Source organism: Bactrocera oleae, chromosome 5, assembly GCF_042242935.1.
Source record: "Bactrocera oleae isolate idBacOlea1 chromosome 5, idBacOlea1, whole genome shotgun sequence".
Classification (NCBI taxonomy): Eukaryota; Metazoa; Arthropoda; class Insecta; order Diptera; family Tephritidae; genus Bactrocera; species Bactrocera oleae.
The window spans coordinates 29558741-29576410 of NC_091539.1; the positions used below are offsets into that span (position 1 = coordinate 29558741).

Here is a 17670-nt window from a genome sequence, read left to right on the forward strand (position 1 = left end):
AATTTTAATAAAATTTAAATTGTTCACTCATTATATAAAAGTTTTTAAATTTTTATTATATCTTTTTGTTATTTCAATTATCCTTAATACGCATGCCACAGAACATCTGCGCATATATATATTACATTAGCTGTTCCTTTATAACGTGGTGAAAATTTGCTTGGTTCCTTGTTAAAGTGGTCAGGTTTGTTGAGTTCGATTATCATGAGGGGAAGTTACCTTTTTGACGGGGTGTAATGGAATTTTCGAATTTTCGCATTTTTGATGTTCCCTTTTAATAGTTTACATTTTAGCACAGCTAACATTTGCGCCTTCTCTATTTATTAACATTCTCTGAGAGTTTTATCAATATTGGCATTGTATCTTTGCTGGCATTATGCGACCGAAGCTAGATATTCAATCTTCAAAATTTGTGTGCAAATAAAAACAGCTCTATCAAACCAGAGAACGTATATCATAGAGAAGGTTATGGTGTGCCGATTGTCAAAATGTTCCTCTTGACGGAGGGTTACTCGCCAACTTAAGAGGATCTCACCACAAACAAATTATAAGCGGATTTCACCAGAATTTTACCCCTGTGGAGCGCAAAATAGCAAAATTGAGCATTTTGAATGTTTAATGAGAAAAATAATGCTAAATTAAATTTTAAGAAATGTACGCTTACAGATTCGTATATTTACAATGCGCAAACGACTTTGCATATAATTTTAAGATATTCTGCATATACAGGGCGGCTCAAGAATCGTGCTACAAAAACAACAATTTTATACAATTAATTATTCCTTCATGCTCAGCCACGAATATGCGACACCTAATTAGAAAATTAATGCGGGCTGAAGGGTTGAAGTCGGGATTGCCTCAAATATGTATTTAATGGACTGCTTCAGTTCAGTCAGACTCCTGGGTTTGATTTTGTACACTTCTTGCTTGATATAACCCCATAAGAAAAGACCCAGCGGTCGCAAATTTTCTTATACATATAATATATGTATATAGCAATGAGTGGCATGAAATGTATTTAGACATCAATTGCTTAACATTAGAAATGTGCAGTCTCCATTGGCAATGTTGCTAGCAATTCGGATTTTTAGCAATCTTTAATTGCCTGTCAAATTGCCCCGTAATCGATTCAATAAGGGCTTAATCGAGTACACAATTTTATTTTCACAATTATCTTAATTATTCATTAATTAGCAACAAAATAATCATACTGTTTAATATTTGCTTATGAATTTGTTAATAATGAAGACAAAATTGCTTAAAAAATTACTTTTAGCATATTGTGTGCATGTTGAACATTTTGAGTCAGTACAATCTAATTATGATAGTGTAATAACACTATATAGGAGAAGAAAAAGACGAAACTTGATGATTTTACAACATTTAAGAAAAAAACAACTTTTGTGCCTTGAAATATTACAGCAAACGGCATCCCAAAGAGCTTTGTGGAAATTGGTGAAACAAAAGACAATAGAATAAATGTTTGTTCTTAACTTAATAAGTCTTCATTTATTACAGAAACGGCGATCTGAATTTTGGGAAATAAATTGTAATCGTAATAATGACCAATTTTTTAAGGAACATTTCCGAATGTCCCGTGCTAGTTTTGATTTACTATGTGGATTGCTTAACAACATGAAAAGAGCAGACACAAATTGGCGTAAAGCGGTAGCATTACCAAAACGTATTGCTATTGCGTTGTTTACCCTGGGTTCTTCCGTAAAGTACAGAGCAATTTCTGAAATATTCGGTGTTGGGATATCAACTGTGTGCGCAATTGTATTTGAGTTCTGTGAGGAAGTGTGGAAAACTATGTCATCATACATTAATAAATTACCTCCGAAAAAAGAAGATATAGCTGGATATATTTCTGGATTTTGCAAACTTGGTTATCCTCAGTGCATAGGTGTAATTGGTGGGAAATATACAAATTTGCCTCCTATCAATGTAAGTTTGTTGATATGCTTTTAATGTTATTGTTATTCTAGACGGGTGCCATATAAAAGTGAGGCCGAATGAAACTATCGCTAAGGAATACCTAAATAACAGAGGCTGGTACTCCATTATTCTTCTAGCGTTAGTAGATTACAGGTTTGAGTATTTATTTTAATATAATATATAATATTACATATAAAAAGATATTATTTACCTCTAATTCTACAGATGCCGCTTCCTATATGTTAACATTGGTGCTCCAGGGCTATGCAATTACGCACAAACTTACAACGCATCGGCACTACGACTTTTGTTAAATAATAATGATTTATTAACAGGATATAAAAAGGAAATAGATGGAGTGCAAATACCAGTGCATATTATAGGTGACTCAACGTTTGAGTTTTCCAAGTCTTTAATGACACCCTACCCAAATGACATTTCTTTAACCGAGAGTCAAAAACAATTTAATAATAAGCTATTGGCATGCAAAGGAATAGTAAATAACGCTTTTCGTCATGTAAAAGCACGTTTCCGACGTATAGGAGTCGGTATAGACAATAGAAAAGGGAATGCTCCACTTATTATTCGAGCCACCTGTATTTTACATAACTTTCTCAACGAAATAAATGATGACATGGACGAGAAATGGTTAGAAATACAGCAAATGGATACAAATCGCCAGAATCCTACAAATACTGTCGTTTATTGTGATGACGAACCGTCGGTCGAAAAGATAAGACATACGTTGTGTCATTATTTCAGTGAAAGATAGTAAATATTATACTTCTGCTATGTACTAATCTCTAAAAACTAAAAATTTCAAACTCTGATAGATTAATCTGAAATTTTTACATTTTTTCGGAGAGCACGAACACGAATAAGAATTTCACCCAGTTCAACAGCTGGATAAAAAATATGTGTGAAACAAATTTAAATGATTGCTGGAGACAAAATAATGACAAAAAATTCTACGCAAATCTTCAAGGGAATTTATGTTTTATAGCTTTATTGATATTGCCATTCGCAAAAAAAATTATTTTCTTTGGTCTTTTCGCCACAGCAAAAAAAAAAATTTTGTTTTTACCATAATACTTTATTCATCTCAACTCCACAGAGTAAAAGAATACCCATTGTACGCATTAATGTTGTCCTGTAGGTTAGAAGATGAACCCAGGGTAAACAAAAGTCATCATTTCTGTTAAATGAGTTTCGTGATTTAAAATACAATATAGGCTGTGTGCCAAACGGTAGAAAAATTAAAATTTTGATTTTTGACGTTTGTCGCGGTGAATCCGAATGTTAGAATTTTGCTCAATTCCCGAGCTAGAAATAAACAAATTTAAAAGAACCGCAAATATGTTATTAAATATAGTATGTTATTAATTAGTAATTATTCATTTGCTTATGGTATTATTTGTTCCATTCGATACAGAAATGATACTCTAAATTAGGAAACTTCTTGACTTTGATTTTTTATTATATAGCCGAAATTTTGCAAACTAAAGTTAAGATGAAAGAATTAAGTAGAAATAATATTTTTAGAGAATTCTACAACACTCCTTATTAAAAAATCACAGTAATCCACTTGATATACCAGGGGAATCGCATATAAAATTTGGCTTGAATTTACTTGTATATATAAGCATATATGCTTACTTTACAGATTTATATCACATTATCGACTGAATAATGACGCATTTGGTTGTTAAGTTACGTTTTGTGAATCCTCTTAAAATATCTGGACTTTTTCCATAAACTCAATAATTATGACATTTTTAAACCCTGAACAGGGTACATTAAGTACACCTAAAAGAAAACGCTAGAGACCCATAAAATAAATACATTATGATCAGCATGATGAGCTTTTGAGTTATTGTCTATAACAAAATGGAATCTCCGAAGAAATTGTTTAGACCAGATCACTATATCATATAGCTGCCATATTAACTGAACGATCGGAATCAAGTGCTTGTGTGGAAAACTCTTTAATTTCACCAGGTATCTTCACAAAATTCGGCACATGTTATTGTCTAAGGCAACAATGTAATATCCGGAGAAATTGTTCAGATCAGATCATTGTATCATATATATGCCATACTAAGTGAACGACTGGAATCAAGTTCTTGTAAGGAACCTTTTTATTTGTGAAGGGTATTAAAGCTGCGGTGCAACCGAAGTTAACATTTTTTCTTGTTGTTTTATTCTTATGTTTTCCCCTATGGAAATAAATTGTAACAAAAATATAAATTAATTTTTTAACTTACATTTCAAATCTGTTAGCGACTGTCCTCTTGCTTTGTTTCTAATAACAAAACCGATAAAATTGGTTTCCGTGACACTCAAAACCGATACAATTTCTGTTTCGCCTCTTTCGAGAACGCCTCAAAATTAACGTTTTTTTATAACATTTTCCATTGTAGCCAGATCGGACAAAATAATAATTTTTGGGAATTTAAATTAATATACCCGACAGTTTTTAGGATTAAATATTATTATACCTGTATTCGTTTAATATATGCAGATACTCTTTAAACCTTTTTTTTTGTGATTTTGCAATGTATTTAAAACTGATGTTTGAACTTTCAATACTTAATCAAGAGAATAAATGTATTAGCTCTCTATTAATAAATGTTTTTTTTATAATTTTCAATGAAAATCATACTACTAAGCATGGCATCGCAAAATATTTCATCACATACATTTCAATTTCGAGTTTTCATTTTAATTTTCTTCCAATTTTTGTTAGTGATCTCCAACAGCCGCAACAAATCTCTCTGTTCACATATTTTTTTGTAGGATTTCAATCTTGCCGTCCTTCCTTTTCCAATTGCTAAACGTCAGACCTCCTGAACTTTGACAGTTGCCTGAGTTCAGGACGTTTTGACGTTTAGTAAGTGCGCTCTGATTTCTCATTATCTCTGCCGACAACTATCAGATTCTACAACACCCCTGATATCTTACTTTTAATTTTTTCGTTGTTTTTTTCTTGCAATAAAATAAAAGCTAGCGGAACTTATTGTAAACTTAGTAGACTTTATTCATTATTTTAAATTTATCAAACGCTTCCAAATTCCAAACAGCTGATTCGGATATTGGTTTCGAATATATTCTGACAACTAAGCAAATCTGTCTTGGATTCCACAACACTCCTGAATATCTTCCTTTTAATATTTTCGTTGCTTTTTTCTTCCAATAAAATAAAAGCTAAAATAGCGGAACTCATTGTAAACTTTTGTAGACTTTCTTCAGTATTTTAAGTTTATCAAGCAAAGTTTTGTCAAGAAGATGTCGAAAAGACACCATTGACAATTACAGAAATTTGTCTTGGATTCCACAACACCCCTGATAATTATGTATGTACATATGTGTACCGAATGTAGTAGCCTAGCACGTTACCTATAATTCTCAACTAATAACAAATTTTCAAATTAATTAAATTTTTCTAGTTTTATTATATAAGTATATGGTTATTTGCTTTTCTTTTAATTCATTTTACGAATTTTAATTTAATAATTTAAATAACAAGGCAAAAATTCAAACGACGCAATTGCGTTTGTTTTGAACTTTAACTGTCAAAATTTGACTTTCCATTGGGCATAGAAAATTCTTTACACTATAGGAAATTTTTACATAACAACTCTACACAAGGAAAAATGTTACCGTTTGGCACATAGCCATATTACTTATGTATATGTTTTAATTTATAAAACGTGATATAATTTGTATTTGCCACATCATAATATAATATTGTTTTTTTTTTGTATTACAGACGAGTATTAATTTATGCCACGAATTGGAAAATTAAATAAATTGGTTATGTACATACATTTATACATGCTACAATCGTAATAATAATTAACATATGCAACTAAATAAAAAACATCTTAACACCAGCTCAATCCCATATAACGCATTAAATTTTACATAGAGGATGGTACAAGAGGGGTTTATAGGAGCTGGTGTCAAGATTGGACGATGGGCATGGCACCTTCCATCTTTAGGTGAAATCACATACCTATCTTCGGATCTACTTGGTCAAATTCAACCAAACTGGGTAGGTAACATTATCCTTACATTTCTATGTTTTGGTTTCGGCGCACAACTTTAAATTCCTTCTGATTATTTCACTGTTCAAGCTCCCAGATACCGAAGATGTGCACCCCAGTGACTATGGCTGATTTGTTACCGAAAATATCGGTCAATGTTTGAGATGTATAATTGAAATTCGGAGAGAGTCCTTCCTGATAATAGTATGTGTTAAATCGGGTCAATAATTCCCTTAGTTCTCATACACCCAATAGAAAAATTTTCAAACTTCCGGCTGACTTTATAACGCATATATCGGCCAATGTGTGTGTAATCGAACATTTTATACTCTTAGAACTTGCAATTATCAAAGCCGGGGAAATAACTTCAGGTATTGGCAAAACTTTATATTAAAATCGTTTCCAAAGAATTCAGTATTCATATGCATTGTTCGACGAAATCGTTAATAAATTACAATCAAATTTGTTTTCTTATTATACTCCTACTAACGTACCCAGCCCGCCGGACTAGATTTTGCTTTATTTTTCTTAACCAACAAAATTACAACATTAAATATTTAATTTATCTCTTAAATATATTAAATTATTCAATTATCTTCATATTTATTTTCTTCTATTCTCTTCTTGAGCGGGTGAAGATTATTAGCTACACCCATATACATGTTAGTAAATAGAATATCATTCATATCATTGATACAAAAGCTATCGGGCATCGGGACAATAAAATATAAAATGTAATTATTTTGTATTTAATTAATATAATAATATAATAGTACGTGATAAATAAATTCGATATATATAAGATAAAGTACTTTGATAGTTATTTAAAACCATTAAAAATTTCATCAGATGTAAATGACAGATAGTCTTTTGTTTCTATTTTTGAATAAAAAAAAGCGAAGATAAATTAAATTAATAGAACAAAAAACTAGTAATTATAAAAATATACAACATGAGCGATGACCACTTCACACAGCAGGCTCATTAGTTCGTTAAAACTTATCTTGAGGCGAGTGGGTAGACTACATTTTTCGTTTTTTCATTTGGAGTATAAACGTATACGATTTTAGATGTGCCGACTCGGGAGCAAGCGACATACAATTGGCCGTGTGAAAAACACCAATTCTCCACATTTAAACCGGCGATAGTCAACGATTGATCTTGTGCTTTGTTGATAGTTATTGCAAAAGCAAGACGCAAAGGGAATTGGAATCGTTGGAATGGTGAATCGTTGGAAATTATCGGTATTCGTGGAATCAGTACCTTTAGAATTTACCACCACCTTAGAATTTACCACCGATGATTGTGGCTTCGATTAAATTCGGTGAAATTTTTTTTAATGTTAATCTGTTTCCGTTGCATAACTTAGGTGCGTTTAAATTACGAATTAGCATTATGGGTGATCCAATTTTTAATTTTATTGTGTGTGGCGGCATTCCAGGTGGCTCCAATGAGTTTAAAAATTCAACTGGATAATTAACAGCTTGTTCTTCGTCCATTACCGTGTCGATTGACTTGTAATTGATTTCTTCGCCGGGAAGTTTCAATTGAATTTGATCATTGAGTTTGTTAACGTCATCATTTTTTGGTGCTAAAAATGCGCGTTCATAAAGCCAATCCGAATTTTTGTAATTAATTGTTAAATTTGGAAATACTTTGTCGACAACAGCTTGAATATTTGGTTGCATTTGACAAAAATCCTATGGAAAAGAAATCTCATTAGTGGCAGGATTAATTTGAATTTTGCCGTTCCCCATGTCAAAAAGCTGTTGCAGATGAGGCTTGCTGTAAATAAACACGCATGTACGTTGATAGTGTGATTTTCTCGACTTTCCTCCAAAGATATAAATATTTTAGGCAAGCGTTCAGCTCATCTGCGGGCGTTGAACGCGGGATAACCGGCTAAGTTTGACGGAAGTCACCAGCAAGAAGAATAAGAGCCCCTCCCATTGGTTGGTCATTTCCTCGAAAATCACGCAATGTCTTGTCAAGTCCTTCGAGTGATTTTTTATGGGCCATTGTATATTACCCCAAATAATAACTTTACTCGTTTTGAGGACTTTACCTATACCAGAATTTTTGCCAATATTGCAAGTTGGTGTTTCTGTTAGGTTTAAATTTAAGGGAAGTCTGAGTGCTGGATGTGCAGTGCGTCCACCATCCAAGAGCGTTGATGCAATTCCTGATGATGCCCCTGTGAGTACAATCCATTTCTGCATTTGAATCGGGTCAATAATGTCTTTCCATGTTGGATTGCACGTGAAAGTAATGAAGAGATTCGGTCGTCCGTACTTGCGCACGTAAGTCGTAGCATCTTGGGCGTACTCGTTCATATGTCGAGGACTGCGGGTATACGTTGCTGGCAAAATCACCATTTGGCCAATATTTGCAGGATTTCCATTATTATTAATCCCATCACGTAAGTGCATATATTCCTCGGTGCGTAGCTTTCGTTGATTCAACCGAATAAAGAGAAGACGTTCACTTTCAATTTTTGCGTGCATGTCGACCATGAATTGATGTAATAGTTCACGGCAATTCAACAAATGATTAAATTTATTTTGTGGAGTCGTAAGGCGGTAGGCATAAAAGATCATGTAAGAGACTTTTCGTTGACTCATTATTTACATTTAAATTTACTTGCATTACATTGAAATGGTAGCCATCTTCGCCACGTGAAAAAAGAACTGGATACTGTAATGCATCATATGATTGATGTGTTTCCGCAACGCGTCGAAGGTATTAATTTCGGAAATGGATGATTATATCGCGTCGCTCGAATTCTGTTCCGACCCTAACTACTGCAACGTGTTTTGTCTGCTCTTATCACAACCTTATAATCATCTGTCGTCATCTCGTCTAGAGCTGTTTTGAATGAACGGATAAGGCTGTTGTGTTCATGAAACATAGTTTGAAGTTCTAAGACGATTTCTCGTCTTACTTCAGTACTGATTGCGCAACGCTGATCAGCTTTTGCTGCTTCATTATAAATGGTGAAATAAATTTGAAAAACTTGGGATCCTCATCTTGAACTAGGAGCAATGATCTAATTCTGTGGTAAATTTGATCTTGCACTTTAAAAGTGGGCATGTATCCGTCATTGTTCACTATGTTGCTCCAAAGGACGTCATTTGGAAGCATGAATTATACTTTCGGATGTTTTAAAAAATATTTGGAAGTTGGAGTGCGCTTAGAAATATAACTAAGAAGTGGTTCAGGTGGCTTCAACGATGGTGATAAAACAACTTTACCGTTCGAACAGCACATCCCCTGGTTCTTTCGCGAACTTCAAAGCACCACAATGTGAACAAACTTTGTTCGTTGCACCGATTCTTGTATTTCTGTAATCGTTGAACGCCGCAAGTTTTAAATTTATTCTTTTTCGAGATTGAGCCATTCGGTTACGATTGGCATCAAGTCTTTGCGTACGTTTTTGGATTGTCTCTGTAGCTCGCGATAAAGATTCCTTGTCACGATTTTGTTGAAGCCGTGATTCACGCTCTTCTTCAGTTTCCATATTTCTTCTTGTAGATATTCTATTATGATTTTTTCTCAAGGTGTAACTTACGTTCCTCATCTGCTTTATTTGCTATTTTTTCCTTAACTTTCTCTGATTTGGAGGTTTTTTTACCAATACTTTCTTTTTTTGGTGTCATTTTATTATATATTTATTACAATGATTCTGTAAAGAAACATGAATGGTGAAGAAAAATACAAATTTCCGTTGTAATAATCAATTTAAAACGCATCAGTAAACGAATACATTCGCGGCGCTACAACTTACCTTGAATTCTTAAAAATCCTTAATTATTTTCTTTTGGATTGTCTCGGTAGCTCGTGATGAAGATTCTTTGAAATTTGACAGTTCAAAAAGAAAAGTACTCCGATCGTCACCAAACTTTACAGGATTACTCGTCAGGGCAATCTAAAGATTTCCTGAAAGTTTCATTGAAATCGGTCCAGCTGTTTCGGAGCCTATTCGGAACATATATATATAGAAGAAGAAGATACTTGTAGATTACGGTTTTCAACTCCACTAAGTTGAATTAAAGTTGGAGGAATTCTACTTCAGATCAACCCAATTCGTTTTTGGTATTACGATTTTCAGCTGTTTTCAGTCGAAGTTTGGTGTTATTGCCAACCTAAAAATTAAAATTTGACAGATAAATAAACATTTGAAAATTTTTAAACAAAAATCAAAATAATTTAATTTAGTTATTGCTCAAAAAAAACTATGAATAATTATTAAAAACGACATTAGTTTTGATTTATATTATGATGACCAAAATGTTGGGGCCAAAACTCATGTGCTGCGCGTAAGAAAAAGACTTTGTGATCACTCAAATCCATTCGAACTTCCTAACACCATTTAAGCCAAATTTTTATTGACAATTAAATGGCTTCTAAGTAATGTTTATTGCAGATTCAAAAGTTATTTTTTAATGAGGAATCATTTTGTTATTAACTAAATGAGATGAAGGAACATTACCACAAACTCTCGATTTCCTTGCTGCCGGTAGTTATGAAGAATGCATTTTAAATGATTTTAACTAGCCCCAAGTTACATACGATATTTATGGTTGTTACAAAACCTGCTTTTAAATATTATGAATACCATATTAGTGCGCTGTGGATAAAACACCAATGACTGAAGAGAATCAAAACGCTTCAAAATCGAATTTTAATTAAAACAAGTAAGGAAGGGCTAAGTTCGGATGTAACCGAACATTTTATACTCTCGCAAAGTCAAATGGTATACTCGTTTGAGATTTCTTTGTGTATTGACTGATATTTTCGGTAGAAGGTCAACTATAGGCACTGGGGTCCACATATTTAGTACTTAGGGGTTTGAACAGTTTTGGTTCGATTTAGACAATTTTTGGCCGCAAGGTGGCATACTTTAATTGCATTATTCACGCAAAGTTTTACGCCGATATAATCATTGTTGCTTGATTTGCATAGTGGAAAGTGAAAGAATCAAGTGGTATTTAAAATGGTGTCATATGGAAAATAGGCGTGGTTGAAATCCGATTTCGCCCATTTTCGCACTATGACATAGAAACATGAAAAGAACGTTACGCACCGAATTTGGTTGAAATCGGTTAAGCAGATCTCAAGATATGGGTTTTCACCTAAAAGTGGGCTGTGCCACGCCCACTGTCTAATTTTGAACGCGGTTCCTATAAAGTCATCTTATACCATCTCAGAGATAAAATTTAATGTCTCTGGCGTGTTTAGTGCTTGATTTATCGCGCTTTTAGTAGTTTTTAACAGTACCGTTATATGGGGAGTGGGCGGAGTTGCCACCCGATTTCAACTATTTTCACACCGTCAATAGAAGTGCTAAAAACATTTGCTTCCAGTGAATTTTGTTATTATAGCATTAGCGGTTTAGGAGATATGCACATTAAACCTATTAGAGGCGGGACCACGCCCACTTTTTAAAAAAAAATTTTAACTGCAGATGCCCCTCCCTAATATGATCCTGTGTACCAAATAACAGTCTTGTATCTTATTGCGGAGCTTAGTTATGGCAAGTTATTTGTTTTTGATTAATGGCGTTTTGTGGGCGTGGCAGTGGTCCGATTACGCCCATCTGCAATACCAACCGTCTCACGGTACCATGAAACATGTCTACCAAGTTTCATAAAGATATCTCAATTTTTACTCAAGTTAGAGCTTGCACGGACGGACGGACAGACGGACGGACGGACAGACAGTCACCCGGATTTCAACTCGTCTCTTCATCCTGATCATTTATATATATATAACCCTATATCTAACTCGATTAGTTTTAGGCGATACAAACAACCGTTAGGTGAACAAAACTATTATACTCTGTAGCAACAGGTTGCGAGAGTATAAAAAGTATATTCCTAGGAGTAGTAGATTGTATCGACTCTTTATGTTCGTAACACTTTCCGCGATCCCTTTATTTTATTTTAATGTTTCTAAATTGTAGCTTATCGCATATAGGGTCGAGATTTGCTTCACGAGCCATCAAATAAATGAAAACTATGATATTGATGCTTACCATTCAATGGATTAATCATTTTGATATTGAAGTGATATCCATCGTCTCCTTGCCAAAACATCAGCGGGTATTGTAATTTGTCATATGAACGGTGTGTTTCATATATTTTTTGTAGTTGTCCAGTATTGCGTCGTGTAAGTACAATATCATGTGTTTCCAAGTTTTCACCAACAATCAAAATTGCTACTTCATCGATTGTTGGAGCATTAAATGTGCGTTCGTGTGTGCCAGCTGGTCGTTTATCTGCTCTGATCACAACTTTATAATTATCACTTGGCATGCGCTTTAATGCAGTCTTGAACAGCCTGACCAATGCATGATGTTCATAGATCAGTTGCTGCAGATCTTGGAGAATTGCTCTTTTCATAGCTGTGTTGATCGCTTGACTGTCAAGTTGTTCTTCCATATTGCCCATGAAGTATATTTGCTGGAATTTATGCAATGATCCAATGCGATGGTAAATTTGACATTGAATCTGTAAATTCAAAGGCATAGTTAGATTTACAATCATTTTTGTTTTTAAATGGTAACATTAAATTTTTGTTTTAGAGACAAATACAGAAATCTAACAAACTACATTCCAACAATTTTTTACCATCACAGAAAATAAAGTATTTAACATAAATTACCTTAAATGTCGGACTATATACGTGTTCTTCGACAATTTCTGCCCCAAATGAAGTAATTTGAATTGTATTTTTGAGTGTTTTCTAGAAAATTTCGTGATTATCCGTTCCGTTGCCTAATTGCATTACGGTTTCGCTGGGAAAGATTAGATCTTCTAGGACGCGGCCTTGTTATGAATAGTAATACTGAATATGTACTCGCACAAAACCACACAAAACAAACAAATTTACTCTTTGCAAACAAATTTAAAGAGTACCTGAACTTCCGAGACAGAGACAATAGTTTAGATAATAAAATACTACTTTGGATAGTGCACCTTTTAACCTTAATAATTATTAATCTTAGAAAAATCACAGACAACATAAGACATTTACTTTTTCGTTAACATATTTCGATTGTTTTCGAGAATATAAACTTGAATTTACACAAAATTAATTTATGAACGCACGCGTAAACATTAACCATTTGTCATTATTTCTGAACGCATGTCAACCATTACTTATAATATTTGACAGGATGGACAACAAATGTTTGGCAGGTGCGAAACAAAGTAACATTTAGGAAAAATGATTCATCTTTTATAATTATGTTTTCGTCGAGTTTTCATTATTTTTAAGATGTATTCTGCTATTCGAGGCGGGAACAAATTCAACGAACCAAAAACCATGAAAATTGGTATAGCCGATCTCGAGTTATAAGTGTTGGAACAAACCCGACTTTGTTTTATATATAATATATAGATAACTCACCCATTCATCGGCATAACGAAAATCATTAGATATAGTATATAGGAGTCGGCGTAATTCGTAGACCAGATTTCACACATTATCGGCATTAAACAATAGAATATTCAATATTATTCGTTCTGTTAATTTTGCTGAGATATCTACATATTGACCAATATATACGGTATAAAGCCAACCGGATCTTTGAACACTTTATGTTAGGTATATGAAAGATAGGGGTAGTGACCCGATTTTATAAATTTTTGGCTTTATTAAAAATTAAAAGAAACTTAAAAGAAAGAAATGCTAATTTAGTTTCATTAAAGTTCTTCACATACAATTACCAATATATAAGGAGGAAAAACAACCAGATGTTTGAAAATCCTGATATTAGTTATATTGGGGCTAGGACAAGTTTTTCCCCGATTTTATCCATTTTTGGCACAAAGATGAATCGTTATTAGAAAATCAGGCTCACTCAGTTTTTTTAAGATATGTCACATGTTGATCGATATATACGGTATAAAGTAAGCCGGAAGTTCAAAAATCTAAGAGAATATAGAGCTAATTTGATTGTTGACCCGATTTTACCCTCTTTTGACCTAAGGAATGAATTTCAATAATATACCTCGGAGTTCTACCGATATTTTGGAGAAAAAATAAAGGCACAATTTTGATACCGATTTTTATGAAGCCTTTCCGTACCATTTTGCGTATAAAATTAAATGTCTCAGACGCAATAATTTTTTTAGTTATCGTTCTTTCAGTAATTTTCAACATTACCCATTTTCTCAATACATGAAGTACTGGAGTTACCGTTAGTTGAACAATTTTAATTTTTGAGAGTAAGTTACCTCTTTTATAGCGAATTGAACTCGGTAACTTTATTGCTGCTTTTACACGTGAATTTTTTGTCAAATGTGCAGTGTGTAAATATAGTGAACAGAGAAGTGGTGAATCGAAGACGGCTAATAATTCTGTGCCATCTGTGCTATATATTGTACATATCTAAATATTAAATTCAGTTTATATAATATAATATACTCCTAAAAAACTGAAAAAAGAGGTTAAAAAATAGTATGATAAGAAATCGAATATACCAGTGGTTCTTGATGACTGTAAAGCAAAAACATAAACTACTGACCTATCGCAAACACTACTATGGACATTATAAATTTTTCAAATTTATAGATTAGCATATAGCTGTTACTGAGTGCGGTCGTGTTGCTCAGTAATTTTGTGCGTTTTTCGGGTGGAATCCAGTTGTTATAAAAGTATGTACACGCAGAATTAAGTGCAGTGTTAATATTTTAAATCAAAAACAATTTTTGAGTAAAACAAAATAAACTTAACTTTTGGCGCGAGAAACAAAAAACAGCTAATCACATCAAAAACGTGTCAGCCTACAAGTATGTAGCAATTTTCTCCTGCTGCAATTGCTGGGGAAGAATAGAGCTGCCAAATAAAAAATTAATAATAAAAAAAAACTGAAAATCACCTAGTTTCTAAAAATGCCTGTATACTCCTCCCAAAAACAAGTTAAGCTTGATCGGTATTGGTTAAGTGTCCCACAGAGGATAGGTTTTCTTCTTTAGAAATTCAAGGAGCAAATTAAAACAAAGTATCGTCCCAAGAAAAAATCCCCAAACCACCACCAATATATGTTGACAAAGTGAGCAATATCACACTAATGTAGCTCCTAACTAAAACTTAAAGTTCATGTAACTTCAAACTTGTTAATAATGAGTTAAAATACAGGCAGTATAGTAAGTCAGCTCGAAGAAAAGAACACTGCACACTACACATACAAGCCAAACCAAGAGTGGAGAATAAGAAGAATAAGCACCCTTCCATAAACCCTGAAGAAATTTCAGATGAAATAAAAAGTTTAGGTCATACCCCAATAAACATTTAGATCATGAAACATAGAAAAACGAAAAACCCATTACCAATGTTTGTAGTCGAACTTTAGGGGAGCTCAAACAATAAGGATATTTACGAAGAGAAATATCTCTTTAATACAAAACTTGTATTTGACCACCCTCGCCCAAAGCGTGAAATCTCGCAATGCTCAAATTGCCAACAATATGGGCATACAAGAGCCTATTGGCACAGAATACCTGTGTGCAAATAAAGAGGCTGTATGGTATATAAAAACCTAGGGGAGGTGACTACAATGCGATTTTTCAAATTTATAGATTAAAGGGATCCCGTTTCATTACGCCCAAGAACAGACAACTCAATACGGCTATAAAAAAGTTAAAATCACCTTACATGTAGTTCATGCTAAGAATTATCATCTGATCACTCTCCTGTTTAAATCACTATAGATAGCTGACCCATCCCCTCAATGCCGTTTACACAAAAAAAAACTTATTGGAGTTACTTCCGAAAATCAGTGTCTTCAACAATTACCTTAAAGCTACTTCTGAAAACAAGCGAAAACATTATTGTAGCTGTCGAACATTTCAATAGCTGTGTCCAACAAGTTGCATCGACTTCGACACTCGGACCCTAAACTCGCTGAACTATATCAATGTCGCCGTATATCTCGTACAGCTCATCGTTCCATCGACTACGGTATTCGAAATTGCCAAAGCGCAAAGGACCATAAGTCTTCCGCAAAACTTTTCTCTCGAACACTCCAAACGCCGACTCATCAGATGTCGCATTGACGATGCCTCCGCACCATAAAGCTGGACGGAAATGATGAGGCCTTGTAGAGTTTTGTCTTTGTTCGTCGAGGGAGGACTTTATTTTCAATTGTCTACTCAGTCCAAAAAATGTTAGAACCAGCTGCCAAGAGTGATTCTGCGATGGATTTCAAGGCTTGGCGTGTGAGCCAAGTCGCGAATGCGATGACTGTTTGTTTAATGACAGAAGATATTTTGTATTGTTTTCGTTCACAATCAGACCCATACGCTTCGCTTCCTTATCTAGTTTGGAAAAAGCAGAACTAACGACGCGGTTATTGAAGCCAATATATCAATATCATCAGCGTACGCCAGCAGGGTATACTCTTATCGTATTATTTTCTCCAGCAATAGATTGAAGAAGTCACATGATAGGAAGCCTTCTTGTCTGAAACCTCGCTAGGTATCGAACGGTTCGGAGAGGTCATATCCGATGCTGACGGATCTCTTGGTGTTGCTCAACGTCAGTTTATACTGCCGTATTAGTTTTGCGCGGTTGCTAACTTCAGACATAGTGGGATAGAAGCAGCTCCTTCTCGTGCTGTCGAAGGTGGCTTGATAATCGACTAAGAGGTGGTGTGTGTCGATCTTCGCGGGTCTTTTCCAAGATTTGGCGCATAGTGAAACCTGATCGATAGTAGTAGTAGGCCTGGTCTAAAGCCACATAGATAAGGTCCAATCAGTTTGCTGACGGTGGGCTTTAGTCTTTCACACACTACGTTCGATCGGACCTTATATGCGATATTAAGGTGGCTTATCCCACGGTAATGGGCGCAGATTGTGGGATCCCCTTATTCTTCGCCTCCGTATTTGAATAGATCGACCCGTCCGTCGGCCCCTGCTTCTTTGTTGTTCTTCAGACGGGTAGTTTCTATTCGAACCTCTTCATGGTCGGCAATGGAACACCTATTCAATCTCCAGATATTACACTTTCACAACACTTTCAGCAGGCTGGAGAAGTCCCTCCATAACTTCAGTATGCACAGAGTCATATCAACGGCAGATGTGATATATAGAGAAATGAATGCAGCAGTGGGTGCATTTTATATAAGATTTACATTATTATTTATCTGTATATGCAAAAAACTTGTTTAATATATTATATACAGCGGGCAATAATAAATATCAAAAAAAAATTATTACACAGTGTTTACGAATTTGTATTGTCAACACTCTAAATATTTCCGACAGAATTTTTTTTTAAACTTGTTTGGTTTTATGTTCACAAGCTTGAGCTGTCATGGGGGCTCACTTTTCTGGCTTGCAGAAAAAATATTCTTCAAAGGGGTTAAAGAAGTTGGGACATCGTTGGGTTAAGTGTTTAGAGCTAAAATGATACTAAGTTAAATGCTAATAAATACACATTTTTCTAAAATCTTCGGTTTTCTTTTGTAAGTTAAATATTTATCGCACCGCCCTCGAATAATAGTTTTCAAAAATAGAGAAGAGAAAGAAGAAGCTCGCTCCGTTCGCCATCGGCTGCCAAAGTATCATAGTGCAGCTAGCAAAATGAAGTGTAGCATATTGCCTAGTTTCTGGTGACCTTAGTTGTTGCTGATAATGAAAGCACATAGAATCTACTAAGTCATCGGAAATGTTTAAAAACA

The 17670-nt window shown here is 34.2% G+C and overlaps 2 protein-coding genes across 4 annotated transcripts in view; one reads left to right on the forward strand and one right to left on the reverse strand.

Moving 5' to 3' along the window:
* The first annotated feature begins 1122 nt into the window (after positions 1–1122).
* LOC138857254 (uncharacterized) lies at positions 1123–4124 on the forward strand. Of its 3 annotated transcripts, XM_070109441.1 has the most exons (5): positions 1124–1455; positions 1519–1915; positions 1989–2091; positions 2164–2709; positions 2772–4124. In XM_070109441.1, coding segments are annotated over exons 1-5 (1275 nt in total). In that variant the 5' UTR covers positions 1124–1227; the 3' UTR covers positions 2773–4124. The 3 variants fall into 3 exon arrangements, with proteins under 3 accessions (XP_069965543.1, XP_069965542.1, XP_069965541.1); XM_070109442.1 differs by having other exon boundaries at positions 1123–1455; positions 1519–1906; positions 2164–4124; XM_070109440.1 differs by having other exon boundaries at positions 2164–4124.
* A 2322-nt stretch (positions 4125–6446) lies between these two features.
* Positions 6447–17670, reverse strand: part of LOC106624805 (G-protein coupled receptor moody) — a 69910-nt gene continuing 58686 nt past the window's right edge. The window contains exons 6-8 of the transcript XR_011396332.1: positions 12019–12493; positions 9769–10126; positions 6447–9666 (exon numbers count right to left, since the gene is read on the reverse strand). The gene's annotated coding sequence lies outside the window, so the exon portion shown is untranslated. The remainder of the gene's footprint in view (positions 9667–9768; positions 10127–12018; positions 12494–17670) is intronic.